A 15303-nucleotide genomic window follows, 5' to 3' on the forward strand; every position below is an offset into this window, starting at 1 on the left:
GCTGATTGGAAGGATTTGTTCACCCACACTTCAACCTGAACAGCAATATTAAGAAGGGACATGCTAGCTAGGATTCACAGTTCTTAAAGCCCAAGGGGCTACACCAACTTCCTGGAGATCACAGCTCCTTCCACTTGCCATTTCACACTGACAATGACTCCTCCCACCAAAGTTAACACATACATCCCAAAAATCCATGGTTTCAAAAAAGGCATCAAGAAATTGACAGCCCATCACTTCCCTTGGTAATTTCCAATAGTCAATCACAAAAAAAAAAATCACACACACTCAAGGCATTTCATTCCAGTCCATGTGGACTTATTTTGTAGCCACTTATTTGTATTATTCACATCTCTCACTATGTCAAAATTTCCCTTTGAGAAAGTAATTGACAATAGTTACCTTACTGAAAAGAGACTGAAAGGTGAACAGATGGAGTTTGCTTCATCTTCAGTTTCCAAAATGTTTCAGCAGGTCCTGTCTCCATCCTTTTCTGAGTTTTTCAAAACTAAAGCCACTATTTGAGGTTCATTTTCCTGAATGCTGCTGGGTGCAGAGGCAGCAAACTGTTCCAGTGACTACCTCACTCTCTTTACATCCACACCATCCACTGGGTCAAGCAGGATACCAGGAAGCTTTGTCAAATTATCTGCCCACTGTGTCCCCAAAATCACTCTCCAAGCAACTTTTTTCCAAACATCAACCTTTATGCAGAAGATAAGGCCAGAGCTTTCAGTACTGAGATTCATAACCCTGCAGTTGGGTCATTAAGAGCCCATTGTGTTGGCATCAGTCCAGGTTAGGAGAAGACCCACAGCGCTCTACAAGACTATTGGTAACATTCATTTTATTTACTATCCTGTCAGTCTACAGCTAATCCTCAATTTCTCTCCAGAGCAATTCCGTATCAATTCTCATATCACTGAGGGAAATGTTGATCATCATCAGTCCTCTTACACATCCCCACAGATCCCATTTAATTAGGATTCACTATCAATGCCAAGACTCAGTGAACTCAAGAGTAGCTAGAGACCTCCTGTCCTCTGATGTTCTTTCTTCATAAACCATAAAACAGATTAGAGAATTCTGCTTGTAATACCTTTAGCAAGTGCTCTACAGCCATTGCAGAGCACTGGTGCTTTGGAGGGGGTTCCCATCCTTTGAGAGGAAGGGGGATTGAATCAGACTCATGCAGTAGCAAATCAATGCCTAACAGCTGGCTGAATACATTAGCACTATAAAGTTATTTCTACCGATCAATCCATTTCTAGTCTCAAAAAGAACAAAAGCAGCTACCTTCAGCAGGATTTGTTTTTCACAGTTTGTTTTTTTTTAAGTAATGCCAGGTAGAGACAGGAATAAGTGATATCTTTCAGTAGTGTCTCCTCAAAAACCAGCCCACTCTTACCCTGTTTTGTCATTCCCTGCACAGCTGCCCTCTCCCCATCTGCTGGAGTTTTCCTGCCACCCCAAGGTCCCCTCAGCCACTTCTCCCATGCTCCTTTGGGGTTTTTTATTACTACTAGATGTTGTATTTCACAACTCCATTCCTCTATATCGATTAGGTGCCTGGGAGATATTTTGTGCGTCATGTATGGTGCAAGAGCATCATACTTCTCTCCCCCAAACACCGCATGAAATATTTATTAAATTTTTTCTGTGTCTTTCTTGGAAGGTGAAATCACTGATGAGCCCACACTCTTACTAAAATTTTGAGTCTTTTGAGAAATTACTTCTTGCCCTCTTCTTATATTCGTATTATTTTCCCCAACTTTTTAATTGTACCAGCAACAGTCAACTGCCACCTAGTTTTTATTCATAATGTCATACTACATTTTCACAATTACCTCTTAGGTTCATGTCATCTTCTCAGCAGATATTATATCCTTTTTATGCTCTATCATATCCTTACATATTTTTGTGCCAATTGCCACAGAATACTCAGTCACAGGTTATTTTATGCAATTCCACATATCTTCACTCTCTTTCCTCCTCCATTCTCTCTTCCCTCTCCAAGAAACCTGTTTGCTATCAGGCAGAAGTTAAATGTTCCAAAGCTGAGCTGAGATTCAAAAGACTCTCAGACTTGAGAGGCAGCTACAGGAATCCTCTGTCACAGACTACCCATGAACAGTCATTCCTTTTGATGGAGCCAACAATTTCTTGCTGTTACACCTTTTTAGAGGTTTCTAGCTGTAGATAACTGTGAAATATATTCCTCTCCTCATCAGTCTTATTTAGTTCAGCACACAATAGCCAGCAGAGAGCAGACAAGACATCACTGGTAGGCGAGAAAGCAGACATGATCCTTGCAAAGTCCTTTTTATCTGTAGATCACAGTGCCATCATCCTTCTGTAATTTAAGGGATAGCTTGCTCAGTGGAACAAATGCCCCAAGGCAGAGCCCAGCCCTTTCATGACAGAGCCAGTTTGTACACAATCTCTGCTGCCTTAATTTGCAAATGCCACTACATCCTCACAAGTGTCTTGTAATGCATCTTAGCCCTTGGGACTAGGAAAAAAAACAGGTATCAACTTAATAGTGCCACACAAACAGCTGCAGAAGAACAGGAATGCAAGATTTTTATTCTTTGTGCCAGAATCAGAAAGGAGAAGAAAAAAAATAGGTATGAGCACAAAGTCAAAAATAGCTCCTTTCAGCTCCCTCCCCCAAAAGCACTTAGGTTTAGTTACTGCATTCAAACAGCAGCCCTTTAATCAAGGAGTCCTACTTATTCATGAGTAGAACTGTAGCTAGACAAACCTTTCAAACACTAGTTCTGCCATCTGGCAGCAGTACTGAGACTTGTTCCCAGACACACACAGAGCACTGGTAATTGCCCTCACGTGGAATTCCAAGGCACTGCAATTGTTCTGGCATTTAAACCTCCATGGGCTCCAGATGTGAATTTTATTTGTGTCTTTGTGGGAAAAAGGTACTACTGATTACCATATATTCCATACTCCACCCCAAATACTTTTCATTTTGCTCTCCCCAGTTATTTCTGTCATCTTCTTACAGTACCAGCAGCAAAAGAGCAGATCATGTTTGTCCCATGGATAAGTACCTTAAAGAATTCATACCAAGGAAGAAAGTGTGTCACATTTCTCCTGCTTTCCCTGCCTCTGTGGATTTGATGCTCTGAGCAGCTGCTCAGTGGGAAAGGAAGCTCTTCTGGGGGATTGCTTTGTAGGCTTTTCTTTTTTCAAGTTAATTTCAAATCATAATGGAAAGGTCACAGACATAACCTCTCTACTGAAAGTGGCAACTTTGCGTTCTTGAAGTGATATATGTAAGGGGAGGGGGGAATAAAAGTATTTTAAGAGACTTACATTTTGCTTCAGACAGATTCTGGTTAGGTGACCAGACCAGCATGCCGAGATTCTCTCTCTCCTGACTTCGCCGTGCGAGTTTGGCTTAAGAGAAAACAGATACAAACCAAGTTACAGAGAAAGTAATTTCAGATGCAAAACGGATACAAAAGTGACTTATCACACATCTGCAGCTTTTAATCAAGACACAAAACCCATCTGCAGAGTTAAAACCCCATCTTCCCATTCAGACCTGAGGCTTTTCCTTGTTTCTTCGATGCATCACCCCTATATAACATGACAGATACCGCACACTCACTCTTTCATGCAGTACACTAAGAAGCATACGTTAGATCTAAATTAAAAGTTAATTAATGTTTCTCTTACAGCATACTTGATTATTTTTCTTCCAGCCATCGTTAAATGAAAAAAGGTGGAGCTAGGCTCAGGCAGCAGGCTCCCAGCCCTTGACATCATGAGACTGCACTACTGTGCAGCTAGATGAATGCTTCAGGGTAGACACAGGCATGAACCTACCAGATTTCACTCCCGAGCACTTCCTCCACTGCCCTAGCAGCCCTTCTATGACTCCATCCCCCATACAGACAGGAATGCCCACCAAGTCGACACTGGGTCCCCCAGGTCAGAATCAGGCCCTCTGCTCAATTGCTCCAGAGAAATTCTTGTGCATTCACACCCACGCTGTGTACATGCACCCACGCTCAGAAAGCAACTCCAGTTTTAACCAACTTAACACCTGGCTGGCATGAGAGCTCTGAAAGTCTCAAGTGAAGAACCACAGCTGCACACAGTTTGAAAGAGCAACCTCAAGCTAAGGTGCATCTCAACAGTGAGTTCTTGTGAATCTGCTGTTGTTCAGTCAAAAGAGGAGGAGGACCAGAAGAGAAAGAAACTTGCTCTGTTGAGTCAGCACACACACAGCCAGCTCAACTATCCACCCTGGCCAAGAGGAACTTGCAGGTCTTGTTATGAACGAGTGCCTACAGTACTACTTCCACTACAAAACATCATATAACGCTGAAGTTTTATGCAATATTTCAACACAGCTATTTTCTCTGTGCTGTGCAATTAGACCTATAACCACCACTTCATGATGCATTAAACAAACAGGTCAGAAAAAGATCTAGTAACACGAAAGATGCAATGCCAGGACACTGTCTCATGGCACAGGGTATGGAATCAGAACATTATCTGCTCACATGTCTCCCTCGCAGCAGAAAGAGGCCTGCCAATATCCAACTCCTCCTCATCTGAACACATCAGAAAGCTACCTCCTTCCAGCCCCACATCCCCTCCCTATGAGCCGGGGTAAACCACTCCCTGGGCCTCACACCTAGAACAAGAACCCCCTAACAGATGCCAGGCTTCATGCAATTCTCAGGACCCCCCTCTGCACAGTTCCCACAGCCCAGCTTGTCCTCTGCCCCCCTCCAGCCTCTTCGGTAGCAACAACCACCAAAGTTACACTGCACTTGTGAACAGGTGTGAAGTAGCACCTCTGGTATTTCCACAACATCCCTCCCACCCTGCCTCTCCACCCAAGCCCACGCCTGTCCACCCTCAGCCCTCATTCCTCGACAGAGGTAGAGTCCAGCACAACACATGCAGTAGCGCTAAGTTAAAACTCACACTTCCCTGCAAAGGACAGAAGCACCTAAAGGCCAACACACATAGAAGGGTGGAGGGGTGGGGGGGCGTAGGTGGGTGCGTTCCTCAAACACCCACAGAGGCCAAGACTCCCTCCCTAAAATCCGAGGTGACTTAGCCTGCCACACAGCTCCTTCACCTTCCATCACCACATCCTCCCCATCAACCCTTCTCAAGCCTACAGCCCCCATGTTTACCATTCCCCACACGCAAGTCAGACATGACAGGCATTGTTCCGAGTCCAGTGTTGACTCCAACATAAATACATGCAGCACAAGTACTCTTGCTACACAGCAAGGAAGAGCTTAAAAGCTCTTGGAATTTGGAAGCACGTCGAAATGGTTATTTCAGAGCAACAGTCATGAGAGGAGAAAAGGAGGCTTACAGCAGTGGTTATTGCATCCCTTTCCTGCATCTTTCCAAGCACAGCTGCAAGGCTCACCAACATCAGGGACTTCCTTCCCCTGTCCCCTGCTTCTGGACAAAGGATACCAGGGTGAATACAAACACTCTACACTTCACTGACTAAGCTAAAAAGCTAATTCAATTTAATCCATTATATATTTCATATAATAGCAGCCACATAAGGAGGGCAAGGGTTACTCTTTTTTAGGGGAATGGAACAATTTAGGATCAATGGGGTTTGCTTGTTTAAGCAACTGCAGTTAAACCAGTGCAACCTGTGTTTAGAGAAGCTGTATATTGGCAGATGAGATCATCTGACATTTCAGTTAATCCTGCACTTTCATCTAGGCTACCTACCAGGTATTTGTAAAGTCTCTGCCATAGCCATTAGCTCCCTCTCACAGCTGCTGTGGGAGCAAACAGTCAGTAATCACTTTCCCACTGCTGGCTTTCCCATTTGTCCCAACTCTGGGAGGAATCATGGATGCTTCTTCCATCCCCAAGGGGAAGACCTTCTACTACAAGCAGCACTCCCTAAATTTTGCTCCACTGTCAGAATTCACAGGGGATGCAAGCTCCCATTGCCTTTACCCAAGCAGAGATGTACAGCCCCAACCAGGCACAGTATCGTGTTGTTTTCTCCACAGCAGTTCCCACCCCTCACTCTTCCCTTGTTCCCAGAACACACCCCTACCCTATGGACTATGTGCTGAAACACAGGAAGGAACTGATCCAGGTTAAAACTCACTTTGCGAATACAATGTTATTTTTAAAGTTGGTCCCGTTTACATATGCGGTTTACTGTATGAGCCCATACAGTTCAACTGTGCAAGGGAGGAGATGAGGCAGGGCAGAATACCTATATATCAGCATTATTCTAAAAAGAAGTTGTGGAGTCTTTGGTTTGTTTTGGTTTTTTTTCCCCTGGAGCTGTGTGGACACATCCCGACACCAGCACACAGCTGACCACACAGTGTGTAGGAATAGAGTGATTTGCACAGCAGAGAGACAACACCGCCACTGGAGTTCCTATCAGTCCTGGCCATAGGCTGAGGCTCTCCGTCCCTGGGGGCTCCCTGGGCTGCCCGTGCAAAGGCACAGGCCTGGCACATGCAAGAGCAGCATGATGCAAGATGTAAAACCCCAACCCGCAGCAGCTACAGTTCTTCCCCAACTTTTGGAAAGCTGTTGCAAGACTGCCCCACAGGAAAACAGGTAAGTTTCAATCAGCAGCAACAGTCGTTCAGACTCCCAAGAGGTATTAGGCTGATTGAAAAAAAAAAGTTAAAAAGTATCTTGACTGAGTCTCTAAAGCACATCTTTTCCCTGCTGTGAAGATTACTCACTCCCAAACATTTATCTGTCCAATTTTCACTTGCATACAGAAAGATGTCAGTCCTGCTCTCCCACTACCACCCACAAAGTTTAAAGCCTCTGGGGTAAATCCACCTTAGACCCCATACCTGAGTGATCCCAGCTCACACAGTAGGAGAACAAAGAATAAAGTGAGAGCAAAGAGATTTTTTTTTTGTCAATACAAAAAAAACCCCTCCCAAACCAAACCCCTTAAAACCCACTCCTTCCTCCTCAGAGCAACACTCCTCTGCTGCATTTACTTCAAGTCAGAGAGCAGAAGATCAACCCTGCCAGAACCCACTGCAGAAACAGAGGAGAAAGGTGGAACTTGCAAGTTCCTTGGCAAGGAACTTCTTAAAGGACACCAAGCCCTAAATACCCTTGTAAGTCCTCTGATGTATCTATTATCTTAAACCCCGGGCCTGGACCCCCTCTCTACACCAAGAAACTCACATTTACGTCTTCGCATCCAAGGGGTTCTTCTGCAGATATTGCAACTTATCTTAGGCAAACCAAAGTTGTACCAGTGCTGGAATCAGAACTGTATGAATAAGCTCAGTGTTGAATGTGCTGCAGAGTTTGTTATCACGAATACATTTGTGTTGACATGAAACCACAGACCTTTGTTCACGCTCACTCCAGAACGTCGCGAGAGTGCTGAGATACGCGCACATGCCCTGCAGGCTCCTCAGCCACCACGCTTGGCAGAGTTGCTGCCAAGCGACAACAAAGCAGGGCTGAAAGCAACAAGTGTGCTTCTCTCCCCTCCTCTGCCAGGGTACTGCGAAGTCAGGGACACCTGACAGGGAGAGGGAAAGGGGCACAGCCCCAAACAGAAACCACTAAAGGCCCCTGTACCACACACATGAAGTCCTCCCCTACAGAGGGACGGTCAGAGCATACCTTCCCCATCCTTTTTGACCCCTGCCCCCAATTTCAAGTTAGCCATGGAGCAGCTGGCATCAGTACAGAAGGAAAGCTGTGCCTGTCTAATACCACTCCCTTCACTCCACCTGAATATTGCCTTTTGGTGAGATGAACCAAGAGCCTCTGAAGAGCTGTGTCAAAAGGTCAAAGGGTGAAGCTTGCAATTCACAGCTTGAATGCGTCCAACACCCCACCACTTCTGAAGGGAGAGGACATCCTGCTCAGCCAGCACTTCTCTGCTCTCCTGACACATGCTCCCTGCCTCTCTCCCCCAGCCCTGTGTTGACTCTGGCATTTATCCCTCCAAGCCAAGCACATTCACTAAAAGTAACCTGGCAAAATAGAAAGTAAACAGCATTTTCCCCAGTTATCAAATCAAATCAAGTGGCTGCAAGATGAGACAAACAGCTGAGCGGGTGCACAGGGAGCAGCAAGCCCATGTGGACAGGGGCCTCTCTGCCTTCACCCTGCAGAGCTTCACCCCAACGCGATGGTTCAGCAGCACCATGGCAAAGAGAGGGAGAAAAGGAGGGAGGCTGTTTGCCTTTCCACCAGCACCAACACCTACTTGACAAACCGAAGCAGGGGATCTACCCAAGCTTTAAAAAAAAAAACAAAACCCTAAACCAACCAAAAAAGCAGTTAGCTTTTACTCATACAAATACCTAGTTTTCTACCACATATTCTAAGATATAAGGAAGGGGAATGAAGAAGCAGGGACAGGCAGGACACCTCCCTCAATCACAGCACCAGTTTAGGCTGTCTTAGGGACCACTGGTGGAATGACTATGTACATGAAGAGCACACAGGAAGGCAGCGGAGCCTGCTAGTGAGCAGGAGCCCAGCACTGCGCAGCTCCAGCCTGACGCATCCCATTTTATTTTTCTCTCCAAGTTAGAGAAGAAACGTGCCAGAATAAACTCAGTGGCAACCGAAGCTTCTCAAAGAGCCACCGATCACTGTCACCTATTATTTTGCTTCTGTGCAAGGCAGCGGTGCCAGCTCCCACTTGAGTTCTTGCACTTGAGGGAGCTGCTCCGTCTCACAGTTCTCCCCAAGGATGCCGCATGTTCCAGCCACGGCTGCAAGCCGTTCAAGAGTGCTTTACGCTTTGCTTTTGGCACCCGTACTGAACCCTCAGAGAGATGATCCTTGCCTCCTGCAGATGCCAAGACACACTTTGCCCCCAGATCCATCCCGCCCAAGTCAGGGTGAAGCTCTGCCAGGAGGCCTGCAGCATTTTTCCTTCTCCATGACCCTTTCAGTAGTTTCTGATGCGAGTTTTTGCCATTGCTGTTTGCACAAGGCATTTCAAAGCTATTGAAGCCTCTGAATTTCTAACACATGACTATGTGAGAGCACTGGAACACACACCATGAAGAGCTGGAACTTGCTGCGAATCAGTTCCTCTGTTATTTAGAGATGGCAAAAGGTAATATATGGGCAAATCAGAGTTGAAAAAGCACTTGCCATAGAAGTACAGGGAGTTCTTAAGGTAGTGATCTTTTTGCAAGGTAACAGGTAAGAAAAGATTTCCAGATCTAAACAACGTATTTCATGAAGTTATTAAAGTTTACACAACAACTCAAATCCCCAAGGTACAGGAGGGCAAGATTCCCATCTACAACAGCTACGGCATTACTAATAGCACTTACCGATCCCCCATAACTGGTACTAACTCATTTTCAAATCACATATTGGAGGTTTAAAAAGAAAGACTAAGAAACACCTCTTCCTTTTAATATGTAACCCTCAGCATTATATACAAAACATGCATTGTATAATACCCAAAGGTGAATAGATGTTTTTATTGTTTGGGGAAGAGCTGGAGCTGACATATAACAACTTAGCTGCTGAATGCTGCTTAAAGCAGTTTTGGACCAAGTGTAAATGTATTTACACCTAATGAAGTGAGATTAAACAAGTGCTCCCATTCCCAACCCTGCATTTTCTTTATCAATGCAGACCTTGTATTTATTGCACAGGATTAAAATCCCCTGTTTACAGTACCCATGATGACTGTTAACCAATATAAGACGAGGGAGGCACTGGCTCCCATAGTTTAAAAAACTCACTCTCACTGGTTCATTGATATTACTCAGGCTCACAGTGTAATTGTAAATGCACAGCTGCGATACAACAACAAAATACCTATGTGGCACAAGAGAATTCAAACAAAATTGAGAATCGGAAGAAAAGCTTTTTCCACCTTCCTTCCCCACTGCCAGCACTAGTTTCTCAAGCACCAACTCAAAGACATTTGAAGAACTTTGCTGCCCATCTCCACTTCCTTCTGCATGTGACTTCTCCCCGAGCCAGCAGATAATGCTTGTGTTCCCCTTTCATTCATGTTTTCTGAAGACTGCCTAAATATACTAGCTGGTACCTCATAGAAATACCATCTTTGTACACCCTATAGCAGCATTAAATGCAGCAGAACATTTTAGACTGGAATCCTGCAAGTTGAGGAATGTTTTTTAATTAAAAAGTTATAAATTAAGCAGCAGTTAGCTCTTCCCATACATGACTACACCCAGCTGGCACTATAATCTATATGCAAATAAAGTTCTGAGGGCATTTTTGTATCTGCCTAGGGAAACAAAGGCAACTATTTGTGTTTTTATACAGAGCAGCAGCACTGGAAACAGGCTGAAGGGCCTTACTGCCTCAGAATAACTGTAGGTGCTATGCTACAAAAACCCACGGTATCCCACATTACAACAGGTGTGGAAAATATTGCTTTTAAAATTACCCAGTTAAAGATTAATCATCCAGCAATGATTACAAAGGTCACTTTGCAGTGATAAAAATTATTACCATTAGAAGAACTGGAAAAGAAAATTAGAAAAAGCATGGCTAGCAATACAGTTTCCTTTTCTTTAAAGTAATTGAGTTCAACCCATACTAAGTCTGAACTTCACATCTTTGTATTTTTTGTATTTTATTTTAAACTTTTAAAAACATATCTGATCCAAAATGCCTTTCCAGTTTAGTGAAGCAAAAGCTGTGGCCTACATTTTGCCTACAGTCCAGGCCAGAACGAACAATGAAGCCAGAACAGATGCTGAGGCCTCGCCTTAATTTTTTTTTTTCCCCCTGAATAATAGGAGTCCACTCATTCTTTCCTACAAGCAGGTGGCACCAATGTGCAGCCATAGATGAGGTCTGAATAACTATATAAGCAAACAGCCTTTCAATATACACTTTAAGTGTGTAAAATTATTTTTTCTACATGCATGCAATTCCAATCTGAGCTCTGAACCGAGTTCTGCATACACAAACCCTGCAACCCGTACAGCAGGAAATACATTAACATAAAATCAGAAACATGAATATACACACACACTCAGTATTGAGAAGCACACCTCTGCTAATCACAACGGGCTTTTGTCTAGACATGGCTGGGGTTTTGTACTGAAACGTGAAAGGCTTGGAGTTTGTTTAAAGAAAAAGTTAAGTATAAAATTAAGAGGAGAAATAGAAATATGCATTTGATTAAGATTTTACCATAGATCTCTTGCAAGTCTTTGATAGAATATAAAAATTTGCACCATCCACTTTTTTTTTTTTTAAACAAGGAGGGCTAGTAACTACACTACAGTGATCCTGAATGCACAACCAAAAACAGGCAACCAGAACAAAGCAAAAGCCTGCAGTGCACACATCAGGTTGGAACTACAAGGCTCACCTCCCCTCTCCAGTGCACTTCTCCCCATTCAACATCACCAAGAGAATCCCTGGCCTCCCCAGGCTGTGGTTCAGAGTCACAGCAGCTCCAGAGCTCCATCATGAGAACTGGGATAGGACTGGACTGGATCCATGCTGCCCCAGTAGTCAGTAGCAACAAAAGTAAGCACCACACACATGGCCTCACAGGCCCCACACACCCTACGGCTACCACCCCACAACCCACGGCTGCCACGCTGGGCCCTACATCCTGCCACTGATCCTGGGAACCCCTGCACACTCACAGCTCTACAAAAAAAGACATCAGTGCAGGACATCCACAGAGCCCACAGTGAACCATTTTAAAGTTTGTTAAAAATAGGTAAATGCATGCACACGATTAGTTCTAAGAGCCAAGCTACAAGCTGAGCCAAGCTACAGTGAGCCAACTACTGTTGGTTTCTGTTCAAACCTCCATGATGCTGCTGCCCAACAAGAAGAGATTTCCTTCCCTCCATGCTATTTCCCTTCTGCTTTCATTAGGTGACCAAGTCGCCACACAAACATGCCTACATGTACACAAGATCCATATATAGAATTTAATACACAAAAAGTGACGAACAATAACATAGTACAGTTTCCTCAAGCGCCAACAAATGTCTAGGCACTGCCAAATCTATTTGAAGCCAAACAGTCTACTGACAGGGAAGCAAAGACAAGGCAAACACATCTTCCTCTCCTTCCATCATACGTCTTGATTCTGCTACCTCCCCTGTTCCTTGACAATCAGCAACTCCTACACATTCATACGGTCTCCCATTTCTTTACTAAGACAGCCAGCCCTCAGCTCTTCCCACCCACTGAATGGGATCCTCTGTTGTGTTCCCTTAACCCCAGCAAGAAGAGCCGTTTGGGCTCAGTCCTGCCCATTATTCACAGGTAACGCTTATGAATAACAAGACCAGGACCAGCAGAGACTTCCTGAGCCTGGCACTGGATCTGCATCATTCATGGGCAGCGGGGGGAAAGTCCATCAAATCATGTAATCCTTTCTGAACCATTTGTAATTTTGGCATCTACAACATCCTGTGGCAGAGTGCTACAATTTAATTATATGTTTGTTGTCTGAAGGAGAACAAAGAAAGCCCATGCACACACTCCCTTCTCAGCTCAGAAGCTGCTACCCAGTCAATGCATTTGGTGGCCCCCTTTCCTGCCTTATGAGAAGCAGAGAATAACTGCGCCCTGCTTACCTCCTCAGTGTCTTTTGCTGTTTTACAGACCCTCTACCATGCTCCTCTTGGTCATCTGTTTTCCAAGCTAGACAGTCTGGGCTTTTCTGCTTCTCCCTCATATGGAGACAAGCAACAAGAACAATTCCTGTACTTTATGTCATTGTCTTACAGCTCTGAGAAGCATATATGCATGGCGGAGGGATGGAAACGGGGCACAACCAGAACTGTACACAGTGTTCAAAATTAGGGTATGCCACAGGATTTACAAAACATGCTATAATGAGGTTCTGTTTTTTTCTCAGACGCTTTCATAACAGCTTTTAACAATACATTTGCCTTTTCACTATTACCACTGAGTTGATAAAAAACCACTATGACTCCCAAAATCTTAATCTGGAAAGGCAACAGCTAATTTAGAGACCACTACCATACGCATAGAGTTAAGGGCTCTTCCACCCTACCCTACAACCCTCTCCAAATATTACTTAGCACACAACAACTGTCACCTACCATTTTTATAGCCATGCTGTCACAGAACTGAACAGGTTGCCCATTCCCCCCCATCCAGCAGATACCCACGCTCCCCCTGTCTCTTTCTCCTGTTCACATACAGCCTTTACACACCAACAATGGGACAATCCAGCTCTTAGTAGTAAAAGTCAAAAGTGAGAAACAACAAGATACGTATGTCATTCGAAACGGCAAATACACAAGTGTCACTTTATTTGGAGAGTGAGGAGTGCACAGTGGCTCCTCTCCAGCCCCTGGCTCCAGAACACCTCTGGCTTCCCAAGGCTTCTTCCCCCAGGAGACATGACACAAGGAGCAAGAACCCAGTGTAGGATTTGTCAGACCTCACGGCTCCCCCTCCAGTCCCTTTCCCGTTAAAAAACAATGCTGTTTAGACCACCAACCCAAGTACGCCCACTCCCTGGCTCTAGCCACCCTTTCCCATTCCCCAGCACCCTTTGGGGAATGAGGAGAGGAACAAAAAGCGGGAAAGAAGGACCAGCGCTTTTGCCTCTGCTCAGAAGAGCCACTCCTACCACCCCAGCTTTAGAAAGCACTTAACCTTCTTACTTATAGAGCAGACCTCATTTCCCCTGCAAAGCTTCAAACTTATCTTCATAGGCCTGCACAAGCACTGGCAACCCAAACAAGCAGCATTTTACTCGTCTTTCCCACACACTAAGGACCAGCTGGCCTGTTTCTATTGCCCACAATGCAAGGAGGAAGGGGGAAAAAAAAGTGTCTCAAGTGTTCACAAAGCAGAGAGATTACTTTTCGATATATTTATCAATACCTCTTCCCTTCCCACAAATCCAAAGTTCACATGACAGCATCCTTTTAAGATCACTTACACTGATTAGTGGAAATAAGGAATGCCTCAAAAGCACCAGTGATATAAAAATGTAGATTCTTTGTTAACAAAAGTAACTGCCTTATTTTTTTCCACCACGCTTCAAAAACCCTTGCGAAGAGGTAGTCAAGAACAGATCTGACTAACTAGAACCTGGTTTCCAATGAGTATGGGGTATGGGTACTTCTCACCCTACATCTCTGGAGTTCAGAAAAAAAAAGATTCACAGAAAACCAGCTATGCTCAATGGTTTATGAACTAAGGCAGTGACCACATCACTGCTTGCTGATACAGTACTGAGAGGCATGCAGATAGGACACACTGGTGTCTCCATCCAGACCAAAAGTCCACTCAAAAGGTCAAATGAGAGGAAAATTCCATTTTACTGTACTCTTGCAGTAACAAATCATTTTACACAGAAGAATGAATCAATCAGCAACAGCTAAGCACAGTCAGCTCTCAACGACAGTAAAGATTTCTCACATTATTCTTTAAGCCTGGGTCAAACACGAACACTTTTCAAGGCTGTAAGCAGACAAGCCCATCACATTACAGCAGCAGACACACATCTTCCAAACCCAGCTGGATGCTGTGGAGAGGCTGGACATCCAGGAACGTTCCAGCACTGCACCTCCCTGCTGGAGGTGGTCCTCCAACAGCAGCAGAATCAGGCTCTGCCAGCACACTGTTCGACTTCTGCGCTGAAGTTACCTAAACTAACCCACTCACTACTACCCAAAGATGGTTTTGTAGAGGTTATGTGAGCAGCCCAGCTGGCAGAGCAGCAGAGATAGCAACCTCCGAAAAGAGGGCACAGCTTCCTCTCCCGATGCAGCCATCTCCAGCAGCAGACACCTGTCCTCAGGCCAACATGAGCATATGAGAAGCTTATATATCAAATCCCACCCAGCACTGAGTCATGCACCAATGTGGTGTGCAACTGCAATCAACAGGCTGCGAGCATGCCCAGTTTAACCCACACAAATCCGACTTCTAAACGTCTGCAACGGTTGCATATCCTCCTCTCACCCCCATCCATGACAGCCTTCCAGGTCCTTATCCTCACAGCACCCCTACCAGCAGCTGAGAGCTTTTATCAACACACACACGCAAAGCAATGAGTGCCAGGCTCACAGTTAAGCCAGGTTTCCCAGGCCCCATGTTACAGCCCCAACTGTGGGTCATCCTTCCCCATCATCCCACTCTCAGAAATGCTGAAACCAAATAGGAGCCCATAAATAACACATCTGTAATATTTCAAAGCAGATCTTGAAAACTCAGTCTACTTCCAGCTCTCCTTGGAGCTGACTGCTGTATTCATTAGACCACAAGCTCCCCAAGACAACAGAGTCCCTCTCCTCCTGTCTGCACGGG

General features: G+C 44.8%; 1 protein-coding gene across 1 annotated transcript in view; it reads right to left on the reverse strand.

Moving 5' to 3' along the window:
- Window positions 1-15303, reverse strand: part of RCOR1 (REST corepressor 1) — a gene marked incomplete at its 5' end in the record, with an annotated part of 84445 nt that overhangs the window by 39219 nt on the left and 29923 nt on the right. Inside the window, one exon of the mRNA XM_082001057.1 lies at window positions 3334-3417. Coding sequence (XP_081857183.1) covers window positions 3334-3417 — 84 coding nt within the window. The remainder of the gene's footprint in view (window positions 1-3333; window positions 3418-15303) is intronic.

This window comes from Phaethon aethereus, assembly GCF_964289735.1.
Source record: "Phaethon aethereus genome assembly, chromosome: 5".
Taxonomy (NCBI): domain Eukaryota; kingdom Metazoa; phylum Chordata; class Aves; order Phaethontiformes; family Phaethontidae; genus Phaethon; species Phaethon aethereus.